Raw genomic sequence first — 21,287 nt, forward strand, 5'->3', positions numbered from 1 at the left:
TCTGCATGGGAATCTGTGACAACCTAGCAATAAGCGAGAGCCTGCCAGGTCTGCTCAGCAGGCAGCCAGTCATAGGACAGCCAGCCAGAGGCGTACAACACCTAATCATATAGCATGCAGGGTATAATGTACAGCACATACACCTGAGACCGAAATAGGAGGAATAAAAGGAGCAATAAAACTGCTGGTGCAGGCAGGATTTATATAGGTAGATAAGTATATACCATTATATAGGTAGAGAGGTATACACCATTATATAGGTAGAGAGGTACACAACTATATATAGGTAGGGAGATATTCACCCTTATATAGGTAGGGAGGTACACACCTATATAGAAGGGAAATATATAATTTTATACAGGTAGGGAGGTATACCCCATTATAAATTCCATGTGTCAGCCTCTCATGACCAATAGACAATGCCAGAAGCGTCTTACCTGGGCCAAGGAGAGAAAGAACTGGACTGTTGCTCAGTGGTCAAAGGTGTTTTCAGATGAAAGTAAAATTTTGCATTTCATTTGGAAGGTCCCGGAGTCTGGAGGAAGAGCGGAGAGGCCTCTGTACACAATCCAAGCTGCTGGAGGTCTAGTGTGAGGTTTCCACACTCAGTGATGGTTTGGGGAGCCATGTCATCTGCTGGTGTAGGTCCATTGTGTTTTATCAAGACCAAAGTCAGTGCAGCCGTCTATCAGGAAATTCTAGAGCACTTCAGGCTTCCCTCTGCCCACAAGATTTTTGGAGATGAAAATTTCATTTTCCAACAGGACTTGGCCCCTGTCCACACTGCCAAAAGTACCAAGACCTGGTTTATTAACCATAGTATCACTGTGCTTGATGGGCCAGCAAACTCACCTGACCTTAACCCCATAGAGAATCTATAGGGTATTGTCAAGAGGAAGATGAGAGACCCCAGACCCAACAATGCAGAGGAGCTGAAGGCTGCTATCACACAACCTGGGCTTCCATAACACCTCTGCAGTACCACAGGCTGATCCCTCCAGGCCACATTGCCGCATTGATGCCGCCATTCATGCAAAAAGAGCCCGACCAAGTATTGAGGGCATTTACTGGACAGACTTTTCATTTGGCCTACATTTCTGTGTTAAATATTTCTTTTTACAGTTTGTCTTATATAATCTAATATTCTGAGATAATGACTTTTGGGTTTTCCTTGGCTGTAAGCCATAATCCTCAACATTAACAGAAAGAAACACTTGAGAAAGTTCTCTCTGTTTGTAATGACTCAATATAATATATGGGGTTCACTTTTTCAATTGAGTTACTAAAAAAAACAAATAACTTTTTGATGATATTCTAATTGATTGAGATGCACTTGTATATACCCTAGCACTATTATAGTGCTATAATAATGATGTCATACTATATGCACAAATAATACCACCAAAATGCTGCCATACAGTGCTTAAATAACACATTTATCCAGGGCCCAAACAAAAGTCCCATATATTACTAAAATAACACTATCATACAGTAGGTAAGTGATACCATCATACACCACAATAATAATACTGTCATACACTACATGCATAATACTGTCATAGACTATACAGTATGCAGAACATAATTGATGCCATCATACACCACATTAATAGTAGTGTTATACACTACATAAGTAATACGGTCATACACTACATAAATCATACCACCATACGCTACAACAATACCACCATGTGCTACATAAATCAAACTGCCAAGAATTACATAAATAATACTGCCATATACTACATAAGTTATACCATCATACACTTTGTTGAAATAATACTAAAATAATGTTGTGTGGTGCATCCATTCTATCAGGACGCTTGTTTAGTGAGGCCTAGGTGAACATTATCTCGGCATATTCTGGGCGTCTAGCTGTATTCTCCATTCAGGAAGGCCATGGAGGTGTCTGGGCGAATATAATACGCTGTGTTTACGTTAAATTCAGCCAGGAAATCTGGTAAGGAGGGTGTTAATGTCTATGTATATGGCTGGGAAGCAGAAGGCCAAGATTAGCATTTCCTAGTCAATAAAGCAATTACTACATTATACTTTGCCCTCAGACCATAAACTTCTGCAACCACCGCTGCACAAGTAGAGAGGAAGTTATAGGCCGATAAACACGAGAAGTGGGACAAGATCCTGCACAGAAGACACAAGGATCAGCAAGCACATGATGAGGTTCACTGACAGCCGCTCACAGGTCTGTACAGAGACAGAGCAAGAACCACTATTGTACCGCATCACCCTGTCAAGAAGTATTACAAAGACGCTATACTATGACTGACAAACAATTCACAGAAAGCCGGAAACTCTGCACATCTGGAACTGGGTACACACATATATCTCCACACCATCTCATAATGTATACATATAGCTATATATGCTACATAAGAGATTAAATGACTTTATAAATACATTGTATTGTTAATATTTTATCAAGTCAAACAAGTTCGTACAGAATGTGAAGTGACATTATTATACTCTAAGGTCTCTTCAGATAGGTGGAGGTCCAGGGGAGGTGTAAAAAAATAAAAAAAATTATCCTCCCCTTACCTCACCTCTTTCCTCGCAGTCTCCTTGATGACATCATACGCCCGGGGTCACCACTGAGGCCTGTGCTTTGGCCACAGAGGTCACCTGGGCAAGCCGAGCATCATGAGATAGTGGGGCTCAAAAAAGGTGAGGAACATTGAATATATATGTTTTTTTAATTACAGTCCTATGAAAAAGTTTGGGCACCCCTATTAATCTTAATCATTTTTTGTTCTAAATATTTTGGTGTTTGCAACAGCCATTTCAGTTTGATATATCTAATAACTGATGGACACAGTAATATTTCAGGATTGAAATGAGGTTTATTGTACTAACAGAAAATGTGCAATATGCATTAAACCAAAATTTGACCGGTGCAAAAGTATGGGCACCCTTATCATTTTATTGATTTGAATTCCCCTAACTACTTTTTACTGACTTACTGAAGCACAAAATTGGTTTTGTAACCTCAGTGAGCTTTGAACTTCATAGCCAGATGTATCCAATCATAAGAAAAGGTATTTAAGGTGGCCAATTGCAAGTTGATCTCCTATTTGAATCTCCTCTGAAGAGTGGCATCATGGGCTACTCAAAACAACTCTCAAATGATCTGAAAACAAAGATTGTTCAACATAGTTGTTCAGGGGAAGGATACAAAAAGTTGTCTCAGAGATTTAACCTGTCAGTTTCCACTGTGAGGAACATAGTAAGGAAATGGAAGACCACAGGGACAGTTCTTGTTAAGCCCAGAAGTGGCAAGCCAAGAAAAATATCAGAAAGGCAGAGAAGAAGAATGGTGAGAACAGTCAAGGACAATCCACAGACCACCTCCAAAGAGCTGCAGCATCATCTTGCTGCAGATGGTGTCACTGTGCATCGGTCAACTATACAGCGCACTTTGCACAAATAGAAGCTGTATGGGAGAGTGATGAGAAAGAAGCCGTTTCTGCACGTACGCCACAAATAGAGTTGCCTGAGTTATGAAAAAGCACATTTGGACAAGGCAGCTTCATTTTGGAAACAAAAATTGAGTTGTTTGGTTATAAAAAAAGGCGTTATGCATGGCGTCCAAAAAGAAACAGCATTCCAAGAAAAACACATGCTACCCACTGTAAAATTTGGTGGAGGTTCCATCATGCTTTGGGGCTGTGTGGCCAATGCCGGCATCGGGAATCTTGTTAAAGTTGAGGGTCGCATGGATTCCACTCAGTATCAGCAGATTCTTGAGAATAATGTTCAAGAATCAGTGACGAAGTTGAAGTTACGCCGGGGATGGATATTTCAGCAAGACAATGATCCAAAACACCGCTCCAAATCCTCAGGCATTCATGCAGAGGAACAATTACAATGTTCTGGAATGGCCATCCCAGTCCCCAGACCTGAATATCATTGAACATCTGTGGGATGATTTGAAGCGGGCTGTCCATGCTCGGCGACCATCTAACTTAACTGAACTTGAATTGTTTGTCCAAAATACCTTTATCCAGGATCCAGGAACTGATTAAAAGCTACAGGAAGCGACTAGAGGCTGTTATTTTTGCAAAAGGAGGATGTACTAAATATTAATGTCACTTTTCTGTTGAGGTGCCCATACTTTTGCACCGGTCAAATTTTGGTTTAATGCATATTGCACATTTTCTGTTAGTACAATAAACCTCATTTCAATCCTGAAATATTACTGTGTCCATCAGTTATTAGATATATCAAACTGAAATGGCTGTTGCAAATACCAAAATATTTAGAACTAAAAATGATTAAGATTAATAGGGGTGCCCAAACTTTTTTATAGGACTGTATATTCTGGGATATTGGGATATTTGGGTTGAATTCAGGTCAGAATGAATCGATTCACCTATCTCTAGTCCTGTGTCACATCCTATATTATAGAGACAGATATATTATATATTATATATTAAGAGACAGATATTATTGGTAGCACAATGATAAATTCTACAATATACTTCTGAGTATCAATTGCTCAGTTTTCTAGATTTCTGCTTGTTGCCATTCATTCTACTTTTAGTGGCTAAAAATCAGTCCATGGTCATGTGATATACAGTCCATGGTCATGTGATATACAGTCCATGGTCATGTGATATACAATCCATGGTCATGTGATACACAGTCCATGGTCATGTGATACACAGTTCATGGTTATGTGATGGACACACAGGTGCACAGCTCATTACAGCCACAACACAGTAATCAGACATCTGCTTGAGCACCCGTGTGTATCATCACATGACCGTGGACCATCACATGACCATGTACTTAAAAAAGTATATTGGAAAATTGCTCCCCTTTTTACTATGCAAAACGTTAACAGTTATCTCAAAATTTTGGTCCGAAACTGTAAAACCCCTTTACCTCTGCCCTTATAAAGCTTTGGGGAAGTTAGTTTATCTTCTATCAGATTAATGGCATATAAAATAAACTTTCCAGAGAAAGCTCTGTGGACATTGAACCAAGGAATGTGTACAGAACCCAACTCGGTCTATAATACAGGATGAGTGTAAGTAATGACTAGGCCTCTAAAAGGTTCTGTTCACATTTGGCTCGGAGACTCCATTACTTGCCTCCGGAAGTCACGGGCTTTGGTTGGATGCCATTGGTGTCTGTCATATGTTTGAAATATGTTTTTATGTGGGAACTGAAAACAGAAAACCCTAAGGCTATATGCACATGACCATATACAGACCCGTGAAAGAAAGATGGCATTCATGTACCGCACATTCTTTTGGACCCATGCACTTGTATAAATGGGCCCAGACCTCAAAAGAGACATGAACAGGACCTGCCCTAAATTTTGTGACCCGGACTCACAGCCCTCAGATGGATCCGTGAAATCTTGGTTATGTGCATGGCTCCATAGAAATGACTGGGTCAGTATTTTATGCAATAAAGAAAAACAGATAGCACATTGATGAAGAATACAGACATAAACAAGGGGCCTAACTAATGTGAACATAGTGTAATGGCCCACACACACGACCGATTGCGCTTCCGATGTATGACTGAGTTTGCGGTGGAATGAACTCAAATGACACTTTGAGTGACATCCAAGTGCATTCCTTTATGCATTCACATCTATAGGGGCTTCCGATCCATACCATTCTGATGACACGGAGCAGCATAGGACCTGCCCTATACTCATTCATGTCACCAGAACAGATGGATCGGAAGCCCCATAGAAGTGAATGCATCATGACAACTGAATGCATTCCGCCGCAAACTTGGCCCCACATCGGAAGCACACTCGGCCTTGTGTATTGGGGTCTTACAGTGGCTAAAAGAAGCAAGATGGGATCCAAAACGTCCATTCTTGCTCCACTAGCAACTGATACCAATGATCAGTGGATCACTGGTGTTCAATTTTGTCACAAGTCAGGCGGCCATTGCTTTAGGATCTACTAGATGAGATGCAGACAACTAATCTTCATTGGTGGTCACTGTATATAAAATGACTGCAGGACACGGGAGGATATTTATGAAGTCTAACATATCGAACAACAGTCTTCATTTCCCTGGTGGCGGTGGAGCCGTCACCTCCTGGCACCGACTGTTGATGCCCCTGTACTGTAAATGACGTCATCTTGTAACACTGTAGCAATTATTTGCACCACTAAATGGTGTTAGGTGTTGCGCAACTCCTGCACCACTTTCATGAAAGCAAAGACACAGGTTGCGGCAATTATTGTTGCAACTTGTGTTTACAAAGTTGCGAATCTTAGGTTTATATCTTTTCTACGCCAGATTTCTGGCGTTAATGAGTAATACCGTAAATCTCTTGATCATACTTTCACTCCAGCACAGTTACTTCACAGTTCACCACATAACCATACGCTTACTATGAAAGACTCAGCACGTGGAAGCGTGACAAGTGCATGTCCCCTAACCAGAAACCATGTCACTTCCCATAAACCGCTCATCTCAGTACAACCTTCCGGCAGCAGACGCTGTAGTCACGTAACACGGTGCTGACAGAGGACAGTACCTACTGATGAAACATGGGCTTACTAGTAAAGGACATTATGGTCACAATATCTTGAGAATATCATGTATTGATGCTGTGCTTATGTCTTAAGGGGGTCAAGCAGGATAAGGATTGCATGTTTTTTCTTACATAAATAACACCAGACCTGTCCATGAGTTGTTTCTGGTCCTGTAGCTCAGCTCCATTGATGTGGACAGGTGTGGTGGTGTTCTTGGAGGAAGGCAGCCATGTTTTTTCTAATCCCTTAAACAACTTTAGGCCAGGGCCCCACGTGGCATAAACGCCACAATTTTCCTGTCAGGAGAACGCCGTAAATCGTGGCGTTTTACAGTCAGAGCAAAGTGGATGGGACTCTAGCAAATCACATGTCCACTTTGCGGTAAAAACTGTACTGCGGACACGTGGTAATTTCCAAAATCGGCGCAGTCTTGGAAATCACAGCATGTGTCAGTTATACCTTTGGAAACCCCAGCGGTTTCCCCATAGGTATAACTGAAACAAAAAGGAAACCTCTACAAACTTTCTGTCTTAGGGTGCATTCACACGGAGTAATGTGCCGCGTGACCTGGCACGTATACGCCATCGTTCGGGTCTGCCAGGGAAGCCCAGCGCAGATGTGAACCTAGCCTTATACAGTAGGAAGACTCAACAGTATTTATTTGTTTTGTTTTTAATCTTCTTTTTTTACAAAAAATGCAGTTTTTCCAGTAAATATAATCTGGTTCCTACAATCAGAATTAGAAGGCCAAGCAAGGGAGTTGAGTAAGACATATGATGTAAAGCACCGGAAGTTTCCTGTGTGTGTCACTTCCTGTCACTAACACTTAATGCAACAGCTGCATCGCACACACATACACACGGGTGTGCACAAACTACTGTGTGTCCTGCCATGGTCATTTCACAACGACAGTGAACGGTAAATCTTCATGTTCCAGTGTGTAAGGCAACTGCAATATCCTATGAACAATAACATTTCATTACTGGTCATGACTTCAAACGAAATCTGCCCCGGTCATCTTCAGCCCATCCATATGCCTTATATTTAAAATGCTATATACTATAGCCTAGGTATGTAGATGTGTATACTGGTAAGCTAGGCCGATCATGGGGGTCCCAGTGGTCAGGTCAGTCGGTTATGGCATGATATTTGTGGTATAGTCCAAATTACAGATTTAGCTTCGGGAGAGGACTGTAAAAAGTGGCTTGGTTTCTCTAGCTAGCCATGTGTGCGAATAAAGTTATTTGGATGTTCTTCATGTATTATGTAATGACATCATATGTCCACAAAGCTTCATACATGGACACATTTGTATCCACGTATGGACATAACCTGTGGAGGGGACACAACCTGTGGAGAGGACATAACCTGTGGAGGGGACATAACCTGTGGAGGGGACATAACCTGTGGAGAGGACATAACCTGTGGAGGGGACATAACCTGTGGAGGGGACACAACCTGTGGAGGGGACATAACCTGCTGAGGGGACACAACCTGTGGAGGGGACACAACCTGTGGAGGGGACATAACCTGTGGAGGGACACAACCTGTGGAGGGGACACAACCTGCGGAGGGGACATAACCTGCGGAGGGGACACAACCTGTGGAGGGGACACAACCTGCGGAGGGGACATAACCTGCGGAGGGGACACAACCTGTGGAGGGAACATAACCTGTGGAGGGGACACAACCTGTGGAGGGGACATAACCTGTAGAGCTCTGCTTTGTACTAAGTTGTACTTATCTTTAATTTAGAAAGTTTTTGCCCCCTTGTACCAAGGATTACAGATACTTGTACCTTGTTCCTGGCTAATATGTATTAAAGTGAAATTTATTCCCTTCCCTAGTCAGCTGAGATAAAGGCAAGTTGATAAGATTGTGGGTCATATCAGTGTAGAATATGATAAACCTCAGGCAAGGGGTTCAAAGTTCAGCTGCAGGTTTTTACACTGTGGTGAGGAGGGGTGCGGAGAATACTCACAGTATGTTTACCCACTGTATACCGCCATACACACATCCCATCCCCCAGCAGTGCTAACACATGTATTTAACCAAGACAGATCAGATCCCTTTAACCAAAAATTGCTCCTGACACAAGCTTCCTGAAGACCATCAATGACGTTATTCATGAGTATTGGGTAGAGCTTGTCTCCTTGAAGGAAAAATATGTTCCACTGGTAGGTACTTGTTTACACTGTATAATAGCAAAATATGGATATTCACATTCCTCCTACATATTTTCACCTACAAATCGATATATTGTTGTCATGGAAGCTGCCATATTGGCCAAAGCAAATATTTAATCACCCTGTGTAAGGGTGGAAATATTTAAAGGAGTTTCACATAATTTAATATCAATGGGCCAGCCTTATAATATAGACTAAGGTATCGGTGCAGTGACTGACCCGGCAGAGACCATCCATTTACTCCAGTACTATACACAGTATTCATTCATGTGGCAGTTACTCTAGTCATGCAGGTTTTGGGGGTCACTGCATTACTTGGCCTGAGGATAATCCATCAATGTGTGTCCAGGGCGCTCTCATTCCCAGGATCCCGAAGGAGCAGCAGAACAAAGCACCATGACCTCCTTACAGAGGCATACTACAGTCATGGCCAAAAGTTTTGAGAATGATACAAATATTAATTTTTACAAAGTCTACTGCTTCAGTTTTTCTAATGGCAATTTGCATATACTCCAGAATGTTATAAAGAGTGATCAGCTTAACAGCAATTACTTGCAAAGTCAATATTTGCCTAGAAAATGAACTTTATCCCCCAAAACACATTTCAACATCATTGCAGCCCTGCCTTAAAAGGACCAGCTAACATCGTTTCAGTGATTGTTCCATTAAGACAGGTGTGGATGTTGATGAGGACAGGGCTGGAGATCAATCTGTCATGATTAAGTAAGAATGACACCACTGGACACTTTAAAAGGAGCCTGGTGCTTGCCATCATTGTTTCTCTTCTGTTAACCATGGTTATCTCTAAAGAAACACGTGCAGTCATCATTGCACTGCACAAAAATGGCCTAACAGGGAAGAGTATCGCAGCTAGAAAGATTGCACCTCAGTCAACAATCTATCGCATCATCAAGAACTTCAAGGAGAGAGGCTCCATTGTTGGCAAAAAGGCTCCAGGGCGCCCAAGAAAGACCAACAAGTGCCAGGACCATCTCTTAAAAGTGTTTCATCTGCGGGATCGGGCTACCAGCAGTGCAGAGCTTGCTCAGGAATGGCAGCAGGCAGGTATGAGTGCATCTGCACGCACTGTGAGGCGGAGTCTCTTGGAGCAAGGCTTGGTCTCAAGGAGGGCAGCAAAGAAGCCACTTCTCTCCAGAAAAAAACATCAGGGACAGACTGATATTCTGCAAAAGGTACAGGGAGTGGACTGCTGAGGACTGGGGTAAAGTCATTTTCTCTGATGAATCCCCTTTTCGATTGTTTGGGACATCTGGAAAACAGCTTATTCAGAGAAGACGAGGTGAGCGCTACCACCAGTCTTGTCTCATGCCAACTGTAAAGTATCCTGAAACCATTCATGTGTGGGGTTGCTTCTCAGCCAAGGGAATCGGCTCTCTCACAGTCTTGCCTAAAATCACAGCCATGAATAAGGAATGGTACCAGAATGTCCTCCAAGATCAACTTCTCCCAACCGCCCAAAAGCAGTTTGACGATCAACAATGCCTTTTCCAGCAAAGGTAATAACTAAATGGCTCAGGGAACAAAACATAGAGATTTTGGGTCCATGGCCTGGAAACTCCCCAGATCTTAATCCCATTGAGAACTTGTTGTCAATCATCAAGAGACGGGTGGACAAACAAAAACCTACAAATTCTGACAAAATGCAAGCATTGATTGTGCAAGAATGGACTGCTATCAGTCAGGATTTGGTCCAGAAGTTTATTGAGAGCATGCCAGGGAGAATTGCAGAGGTCCTGAAGAAGAAGGGTCAATACTGCAAATATTGACTTGCTGCATTAACTCATTCTAACTGTCAATATAAGCTTTTGTTACTCATAATATGATTACAATTCTATTTCTGTATGTAATAAAAACATCTGACAAACACCCATAAAAACCAGAGGGGAGCAGAAAATATTTTCATGTGAAAATATAATATTTGTGTCATTCTCAAAACTTTTGGCCATGAGTGTAGATCATTGTAGCTCCCACTAGATTTTTTGGGCTCAGTCATGTCCTGGTGTCCCACACTGAACCTGACGCTGTCCTAATGCCCTGCCCTCAACTAAGGGGAATTATACTGTGCGGGGACCACTAAGGCAGTATTATACTGTGTGGAGATCCAAAAGGACTTCATACTATGGGGCTACTAAAGGAACATTATACTGTGCAGAGACGACTAATGAAGCATCAAACTGTGTGGGGGCTACTAAGGGGTATTATACTGTGGGAACCACTAAGGGGCATCAAACTGTGCAAAGGGCTACTGAGAGAGCGTTATACTGTGTGGGAACACAGTGAAGACCACTCAGGAGGCATCAAACTGTGTGGGAGGCTACTATTGGGACATTATACTGTTTGGTACACTATTACTGTGTGTGAAGGCACAAAGGAACTGGTCAGCACCAAAAAGGGAATGGATGGGGTTAGGCACATGATTGAATATGAGAAAATCCATCATGGCCTAAACCCTAAACCATCCTCTTTACAAAATCCTTTATATAACCCTACCTCCTCAATGCAGACACCCTCCTTGTCATTGCAGCTGCAACTGGTGGCATTTTGTTGGGTTTTTCAAGGATCTAGAGGGCGCTGCAGACCCTTCTTTCTGCTAAACAACATGGATTACTGGGACCAATCCCATGTAATTTGGCCAAATATCAGTAATGTTTTCTAATCCCATTGATCCATACTGATCAGCAGAATAAGGTATCTGATACTACAGCTCACAGCCTTCGAGGTGTCACCATGTGGTTCAATGCCTATGTTATACAATGAGACAATACTTACAGTATGTTGGTGTGTTCTCATGGCTGTATTTCCATACATTACATAGTATACATAGTACGCAGCACGCCCCACCAGATGTTGTATGATGGATGTATCCTGAACAGGGCTCAGTCACACAGATACATCTTTTATGAACTATGACATTTGTATAAAAACATTATATATGGGAAATATGGATGAAAATAGACACTGATATACATATAACATAACATGCAAACCGCAAAGCTAGAAAATACCAATAAATACTGATAAGCAGATGCTTCATGTTCTTATTTCAAGTCCTATTTCCACTCATGAGCAAATTTTTCAGAATGAGACAAGTTTTCTCTGAAAAACACAATTGTCCATATTATGCCACAGTCCTATGTCGGGTGATCTGAGCCATGAGCATTGTTAAACAAGATGTATATACACACACATATGTATATAGAAGTATATATATATATATATGTATATAGATATAGATATATAGATATATATATAGTCTGCAGTACTAACAGCTGTGTGAAGCAGAAGTTATGCAAATGAGCACTCCTCCAAAAGTTCATCTGCACGCTTTTTGACATGGAGATTTGCCTTTATGACGCCATTTACCAGCAACTCAATGATTGACATTACCCCCTTAGACATAGACAAGCACAATGTACACATAGTGAGCATATATGTGAGATTTCACATACAGAAAACATGCTAAATATTAATATGTAGAGCCAAAACTATCATCAGAGCAATGGACCTGAGGGAATCTATCCCAGGGTTCACCACCAATATGACACAGACTGTATGGTGGTTTACGACTTCTCAATTCCACTTGCAATTAAAATAGTGACATTTTTACACTTGCCTCACCATTTTTCAGAAAGTGGGCGGGGAGTAGGCCCATCGACCCCACCAGATACATTCTCATTTATGCCACTTTAGGGACATAAATGGTGGCAGAAATGTACGCCAACAAGGAGATGATGTACCATTTCACATCTAGGTGTAAGGACTCCCTTGACATAAATAAAGGTCATTTTTTGCTGGTACAGGAGACATTGGCTCTCCCAATGCACTTGTCTTGAATGGTTCTAAGTTCAGACAAGTATGCCCACAATCTGTGCAAGACTATCACAAATACCCATACTCCAGCTTTGGGAGTGCCACTTTGCACAGGTCCTGTTGGATGCCTGTGATTGTGAACTCAGAGACTTTGCACCGAAGAATAGCCTAAAGTACCAATTGGTACTTTACCGACCATATCCTGTTGGGGCAATCCAGGAGACTATATTCTAGTATCTACACTGTTGGCGCAATCCAGGGGACCTGGCACCCTATGAACTATTTTAAAGCTAGTTATCTGCCTCACTTTTAGAAGGAAGAACATGGTCATCCTAAACTACTACAAGTTGATCCACCAAATCAACAACTTCACAGTCAGAAGGCAGATGATCTTAAACTCGTCATAAATGATCAATGTGGCAGATGTCTGCAATACCAAGGGCCCTGGGCATCATCCCTAATATATGCTTATTAGTGGCATGTTGGGGTCCTTTCAGTCTGTGCTTTCAACCCTATTACATGAGCAGGTATGTATGTAAGTACTCATATGTACACCCCCTACACCATTTTTGATCTATAGATGGACAGTTATCTCACCAACCTTCAATGCTGGAGAGATATCTACAGCTTCAAATCCAAAGAATACTCACTGTAATAGTAAACTGTAGAATATGCTTTGTAAGAGTAACCATTCAAGAAAGCAGATATCTTCTTACCGCCTACTGTATAGGCTATTTTGGTATTTTATACTACTTGCTTGACTTCTATGGAATTTTTGTAGACTCAAGTGTCAACAATAAAATTTCCGCTAAACCCATGAAAAATAATTGTACATAGCCCGAACCAAATATTTTAATGTAACAAGTCCAAGGTGACTCAACTGCAGCTAAAACTGGGAACTCTCTGTGCCAAGTATGAATCATATAAGAAGACCTAGTTTTCCATCGCTTTCATATGACCAAACCTCTGGCTTACTCATACCAATCTGACCACGGTCAAAAAATGAATGATATCATGTAAACAGTTCCAAAGATCTTCTAAAAATGTCCAGCGTTGGTATAGGAGGCTAGGACGCATACAATTTGCCCACTTCAGTACAACTCCACCAACATTGCCTCCTAGTTTTTGATATGCAATCTCTCTCCATCCAGTAGACGTCTACTCAAGTGATTCAAGTTTTTGAGGAGATGTTTCTTAGGTCATAAAAGACAGTATATTATATGTAAGGAACATAAAGTGGTAACTGCTAACTTTTGAAAATGTGTTAAACTGATAGTGTCTCACACTCTAAAAAAAAATCCCTGATGCCTTAGCAGGATATTTTTGTTTGCGGCAACAATTTCCATAGACCAGTTCCTCAACATGATCTTGATGAAACTAGTCACTGGTGGCCACTGCCTTTATCCACTTCTTACTCAATGATTCTTGTATTTTCACTTTTTACATAATAAGATCAATCGGGTTCTTCAAGGGTAAGACAATGACAAACATCTGTAAAGTGCTTTTCTCAGACACAGGACTCAAAGCCTCAGCACTGTGCAGTAGGAGAGTTAGTGGCTGCCGTACAGTTGCAGATCCCCAACACCCACGAGAGTTAGTTGTGTTATGAGTAGCCGATTTACCTATCAGTATATTTTTGGCATGCGGGAGGAAACCGGAAGAGACCCATGCAAACACAGGGAGAACACACAAACTCCGTGCAGTTCTTGCCCTTGGTTGGATTTGAACTCTGGACCCACTTAGCCACATGGACCCCTAAAAAACAGATATGGGTTTGCTGCTCTCCAATAACATGCAAGGGACTGTCAACATTTTTACCACTGATCCTTGAGAACAAATCTGTAGTCACATGACAGCTAATATAGGTGGGAGTCGATGGGTCACTTACCCTTAGGGGCTCCATCATACTTCCCAAAGGTGTACATGCAGTATGTTTATTTCTCACATCTATACAGGATTAGTACACATATACACACTGTTACTATTGCAAACACGGCATTGCACAGGCCCAGTAATATAAGGACACCTATAAGATGCTCTATCAAGGTCTATAAAAGGTTAGTATGCACATCCATACAATTAGGCTCAGGGGGCAACTGCCCGAGGGCTTCACCACCTAGGGACCACCACTAATCTGTTTCTACTACATGCTAGCAACTATGCTACTGTAATTTTTCCATTTCCACTAGCTCCATAACTTTGCTCTGTTCCACTGATTCCAGCACAATTGGAATATTTTTCTCTAGCCCCCAGTGATCCTAAGTAAGCAATGCTGTGAGCTTCAGCACCAATATGCTAATTACGCTTTCTACTATAAGGTGGGTGGTCCCAGACTATCTATGCCAGTCAATGACCACCCACTTGACTTTAGAAGGTCTAATTAGCATATTGGTTGCTGTAACTAACAGCATTAATTGCTCAGGAATGGTGGAGGCTAGAGAAAAAATTCCAACTGTGCCAGAATCAGTAGAGTGGCACCTAATTGTAGATACAAAGATTTGGAGCTGGTAGAGGTGGAGAAAAGTCCTCCGAGTCTATACAGCTGAAAAGAATCAGCATCAAAATGGACCACAATATATTACAAGATGAGGTAGCCACCTGATGGGCTTTGTGCACTTGCATTACTGGGCCCAGTGACAGAACCCTCTTTAACAAGGAGCTAGAAAAACATCTTTTATCGTTTACATCATCAGCAGAAAACCAAAACTGATTTCTTTTGCATGCGTGAACGTCTGGCGATTTCTTTGAAGGCTTCATCTGAACAAATAGCGCTCAGTTATTGACTCGCTCAGGCCTTTTAGAAGCCGTCACATGTATAAACCAACCTACCCTGACTCATTCACTCACATGTCACTCTGAATTCATTCATGTCAACACAAGTGTGACTGGGATATACACTATATATACCACATGTGACATATGAGATATAAGCTAGCGGCAGACTCGTTCACTTATGTAGGTAGTGACAGGAGTGTAATGAAGAAATCTGGAAATACATAGGTCAGGTTACAGCATGTGCATCCCCTGCACCATCTGAAGGCTGAGGATTTTACTGTCTGACAAGCAGTTGGAGCATTGCACGTTCAGAATGTAGATGAGGATTTGGCAACCCTGGCTTGCTTGGCATGCTGGGGGGTACAGAGAAGAGAGGGGTGCAGAAGGAAGAAACTAAATGTTTAGACAACCCAGCCCCCTTCCTTGCACAGAGGAGCACAGTGTCTATTCACTGGCCCACATTCCTATTTCTTGTAGAAAAGAAGGATGGCATGACTTTTGTGCCAGCGCTCCCTCCCTTGTTTACTAAAGTTGCAGTTTCTATGGAAAGGGGAAGCCCTTTCGGGTTCACATCACCCATGGAGAAGTAGGACAGGGGCAAGATCAGCCACAACCAACTCTTTACAGTCTTTATGCCAATAAGGAGACCAACCTTATATCAGGACAGAATAGGCAATTCGTTGGTATACATGTCCTGTATGATAGGAAACTATTGTATACATGTCCCTATAGGAAACTCTAAGGTATACATGTCCCTTATGACAGCGCAAGATGGGCAAGTCTATGGTATACATGTCCCTATAGGAAACTCTATGGTATACACGACCCTTATGATAGGTAACTCTATGGTATACATCAGGAAAGGACGACCAATGGATGGAAAGGATACTGCGCTACTCCTCAGAATGTTGAATTAATATGCACTTTATTTGAGGTTCTTTACACACAACGCTACGGGACAGGGTTTCGGGGATTACCCATTTTTCAAGTGTACAACCAATATACACGTTTAAAAAACTCTGTTACTCGCAGACCGGGTTCATAAGACGTCAGACGACTAGGCCGAAGCCTGCCCGGATCGTGGAGAGGTAAGTAACAGTGTTTTTTATGTTTCTTACCTCTCCCGGGCCGCCGACCATTATACTCGGGGGGTCCAAAAAGACCCCCGAGTATAATGATAGCAGCGGTAGCGGCTGTCACCGGGCCTCTAATGTCCTGGGCCCTGTGGCAGCTGCCTCTGCTGCTATGGCGGTAGTTACGCCACTGACTATAGTATATCTGTACCTATAACAGTTCATAATAGACAACCGAATGGTATATAGCTCCCTAATAATATATACCAACTAAATGGTATATATCTATATAGTGTATGTTCCTCATGATAGGCAACTTTGTGATATATAAGCCCATTATGATAAGTAACTCTAAGGTATATGTGTCCCTTATAATAGGCAGGATTTTGGTATATATGTCCCTTATAAAAGGGCAACTCTATCTATAATGTATACCAATTGCAAAGACACTGTGATCAGTCATAACAACTCTTGGGATTAGAATAAATTCTTGTAAACTTTCTGACCTGTCATCTAATAAAGTCACAGATTACTGCATTATCATTCCAAAGGTATCTTCTCCTTGTTTATAGGTTGGACCCTGCTAAAGGAAATAAGAGGCTGGGACTTCTGGAGAAGGCCATGTAGAAGATCTGGAGAAGGCCATCCTAGAGGATCAGTAAACTACCATGTAGAAGGTCAGTAAGATACCAAGTCTAGATGTCCTTCTGAGGAAACTAAATTTAAAGTGCATACTACAGAAGAGAAAACCCAAGGACATAGACACACGGGCAGAAGCACAGGTCATGGGGGGCTGTAAAGAAGGGCAAGGACTGGCCTACAATGAGGAGTAGAAGTCTATTACATTTTCACGTCTTCAGGGGTTTTTTTACATAAAAGCTGTAATATGTATCCACTCTTCTCTAAGAAAATATTTTGATAGAAAAGTTGTTTTATAAACTTACAAAATATTTTAATAATCTTTGATACTTTGGAAATATCACATAACTGATACAAAATAACCAAATGATCTTCACAAGGATTTCGTGATGTCACCCTAAAAGCACCATATTTGTGGGGTTGCCTTGGTGACAACCCCTATCCACATGTTCTAATAGGACATATGACCATTATGGAGTAGAGCCTCCCACTCAGGACTACCCTCCATAATCAATTCTGTAGGCCCAACCATGTCTACATGGTCACCCATTCATGTTTAGTTAGATGAAGCTTCCACCAGCAATAACAGATAATAAATAAGGTATGCTTTTTAAAGAAGGGGTTGTCGGGTTGAGAAACGTGGATATAATAATTGGATGGGGACACTACTGTTGAAATTGGTATTGTCAAAGACTTTTCAGAAGAGGAAGTTGATGGACGTTCTCCAGAGCTGTCCAATCACAAGTTATAAGACCAAATTTCATCTTGTACAGTCTATGAGAAAACTCACCAAAAACAAGAGGAAGACAACCAGTAAGAAGAAGATAGATGCCATCATAGACGTCACAAACATACCAACACGAAGCAGGAACAACCTCAAAGAAGACTTTGGAGAATACCTATCCAAGTCCATACCAAGATAATAGAGAACATCATTCCACCATGATCTAGGGTGGTTATGCTAATAGACCTATACCAACAAGTCTTCGGGCACCTACCCAGTTGGCTGCAGTTATAGTTCATAGGAATATATACACTATAGAACCTAACATCTTCCCGAATATGATCATATATAATCCACCAATGCCTATATTTTATTGTCACCGTCGTCACTTGACGCCTAATGCGTCATGATATGGTCTTTATAGCAGACAGTAAAGCAGGATCCTCACGTACTATGGTTCTCAGTCTAGATTACAATGCAGGCTTGAATATTACAATGAACTTTATAGTGATTATTGTCAGACTGTTTTTCTACGTTCCCGTCTGACCTTGTCCTCAGTGATGGGAGAATAGTTGAGCTTGGAATGATAGAAATTGTATATGAAGCTCCAGTTCACACAGCAGCTCCTGGTGCAGTCAGGAATCACATAGAGCTGCAGAGACAGGACACATGCACAATGCACTGTAGTCCAGCGACTTAGCGCAGAGCAGTAAAGGTGCCCATGTACATTAAAGTCAATGGCCGGGGTAAAATGTTGGGTACAAAGCAAAATGCCGCATAAGAAAAAAAATTGGTCAGACGCATTATTCTCAACAACAAATCAGACCATTAACCCAGGCAAATGAAGATGACTATTGACATGGGTACAGACTGTTGCACCTCTGGTGTAATATTTTAATTGGCTGGCATACTAGTGCCACACGGTATCAACCTGTTATTTGCTGGGCTGTAGCGTGTTACCTATAGCAAGCTTTATATGGTTCCGTATTCAGGAAACACATTACACTTCTCTGCTAAACCACAGCCGTAGCTATCTTAATGCAAGTTCCCCATAAACCTACACTAATCCGCTTTAACCCTTTCACATCCCACAAAGAATCTTCTTCTTTCTGCCCATTCTTACCTTTAAAGTGACTTTCATAGTCTGCAGACTTGTCCTTCCTTGGCTTGCCATGAGATGCCATCCTTTTCTCAGTGCCTGGCACTCACTGCTCTGCTGTCATATCACTGCCAGTGCCACCACCTCACATCCATGAGCTCAGAATTAGCAGAGGACGATGTTTACTAGCAGTCCCTGAGTGCTGGGTCCAGATGAATGGAGTTGTCCAGAGTCCTGGGGAAGGGGGGAGTTTATGTGACCTTAGGCACTATACAACAGCTCCAGGTCACAGAGCTTCATGCTGTGCCAGGAGGTGCCAGGGCGAGGTGCTGTGCAGTAACAGTGCTGTGCCCAGTGTGCCCTGGCACAGAGGTGCAGGCAGTGCTGTGGATGTGAAGTGTGATGCAGTGTCCAGTGCTGCCAGTGTCCTCTGCATTGAGAGCAGTGCACAGAGCTGAGCACACAGGCGCCTCCCCCTCCTCCTCCTCCTCTTCAGCTGTCTCTGTGTGATCACAGATTGATGTCTGTCTCTATATCTGTGTGTCTCCAGCTGTCTCTACAAGACGTCCTCTTCTTTCTATACATCCATATAGATATACATATGTGTCAGTGTGATCTACCTGCTCCAGTGTCTCCTGATCTGTATGCATTGCTGCTCAGTGCTGGCTCTCAGCCTCCTCCCTTCTATTCATGTCTATAATGATTTATTAATGAAGCAGGAGGAGAAGGAGGGGGTCACATATATACACTCACTATATATACAGTAGGTAGACAGGATGTATAGCTGCCTGTGCATTGTCTGCTGTGCCAGTGCTGCCCCTGCCCCCTCCTCCTGGGTCAGCAGCATCTTATTCATAGTCAGTGTGATTTTCTTGCTCACAGTTACACTTCCCCATCTATGGACCAATCAGACCTGGAGAATGGTGGGCTGATCATCTGTAGCTTGGATGGCACTCTGCATGCTGCAGCCCACAGGAGAAGACAGGGCATTGTGGGGTGCAGGAGCTCATCCTCATAGACAATGACAGTACAGCTTCTATAGGCATCTGATAGAACAATGACCGGACATCTGCATTGTCTCTCACCCCTATACGCTCATTATATACCTTCTCCTTTGTCTTGTATAAATTCATTACTCGTAGAAGAAATATGTGAACCTCCAGACTACAAATTAATTCTCTTATACCATTTTTACTGAGACTAAGGAATGAATTGCATTGAATAATGCTAAATTGCAATACTTGATGCAGCCTATGGATAAGGGTGGCGCTATTTCTGCCAGAAAACATCCATTTTATTCTAGTCTCATATCACTAGAGATGGGTTTATCTCTTGAGATTCATTTTGAGAATATTTGCAGGTTCAGCTGCCATATTTGTGTACTAGAAGTGATTTTATTATATTCAGACCCCAAAGATTAATAATAATATGCAGTATATTAATAAACACCTCTTCAGGCTCCCTTGTGGCATCTGGCACTCCATCCGGTCCTCTTTGGTCATCTTTTAGCCTCCTGGGTGTTGTCTTGGGCCCCCAAGGGACCTCTGAGACCCAATGATATCTGTCACGTGTGATATGCTGACATCATGAAGTTTGATTCAAGTATCATGACTTTGCTTTGCCCCATGTGACCAATCACAGGCCTCAGTGGTCCCCTAGGGCACATTATGTCACCCAGGAATGAAGAGGACCACAGTGGGGCGCTATATGTTATGTGGGAGGGCGGGTATTAGACTCCAGAGTGTAATAGTGATTTGTGGGCGGCATAATGAAACTGGTTCGCTCAAATCTGGTTCAGGACGGTGATCTGTGAAGGTTACACATTCTGTGCCAGATTTATTATTCTGGTTACCTGTAGATTTTGTCGTAATTGTGGCGCATCTTTGGCGCCTCCTGCTGCAACTTGGCACATTTACTTTTGTCCAAAAAATTTTTGACTTACTAAAGATAAGTGTGTGGGTGTGGCTTCTCAAAAGGGGTGTGTCTTAAATATAGCAAAAATATACCAAAATTGTGTCCTGAAATTCACATCAGACACTTACACTAGACAGTCTAAAGATAAGACACATTTATCATCCAGCATCAGCCACTGTGATCAATCTGAGCATTAAAGGTCATGGACCAAACACTAGAGCCATGATACAATGATAGACTTGGGTTGGGTTAACAAACTGGATAGAAGGAGCCCTTATGACTTATAAGAGCACATATGTTTTTGTTTTTTAATTCAATGTTTATTGACCAAATGTAATTAAATATACAAAATGTACACAAGCAGGAAATTTGACATAAAGTAGAAGGGGAGTGCGCGAACCCCTGTGGTATAAAGGTTGCAATCGGTCAATAAAGACTTTTATAAACATATTTTAACATAGTGTTGAAATAATTCAAAATCTAATGTATTAAAATGAATAATCCTGTTGGGGGACGGGG

At 41.9% G+C, this 21,287-nt stretch overlaps 1 protein-coding gene across 2 annotated transcripts in view; it reads right to left on the reverse strand.

Annotated features, from left to right (window-relative positions):
- Positions 1-19,265, reverse strand: part of ARHGAP4 (Rho GTPase activating protein 4) — a 73,756-nt gene extending 54,491 nt beyond the window's left edge. For both annotated transcript variants that reach the window (XM_075260180.1, XM_075260179.1), the window contains exon 1: positions 18,879-19,265. In XM_075260180.1, coding sequence (XP_075116281.1) covers positions 18,879-18,939 — 61 coding nt within the window. In that variant the 5' untranslated portion in view covers positions 18,940-19,265. The remainder of the gene's footprint in view (positions 1-18,878) is intronic.
- Positions 19,266-21,287: the final 2,022 nt, after the last annotated feature.

Source organism: Leptodactylus fuscus, chromosome 11, assembly GCF_031893055.1.
Source record: "Leptodactylus fuscus isolate aLepFus1 chromosome 11, aLepFus1.hap2, whole genome shotgun sequence".
Taxonomy (NCBI): domain Eukaryota; kingdom Metazoa; phylum Chordata; class Amphibia; order Anura; family Leptodactylidae; genus Leptodactylus; species Leptodactylus fuscus.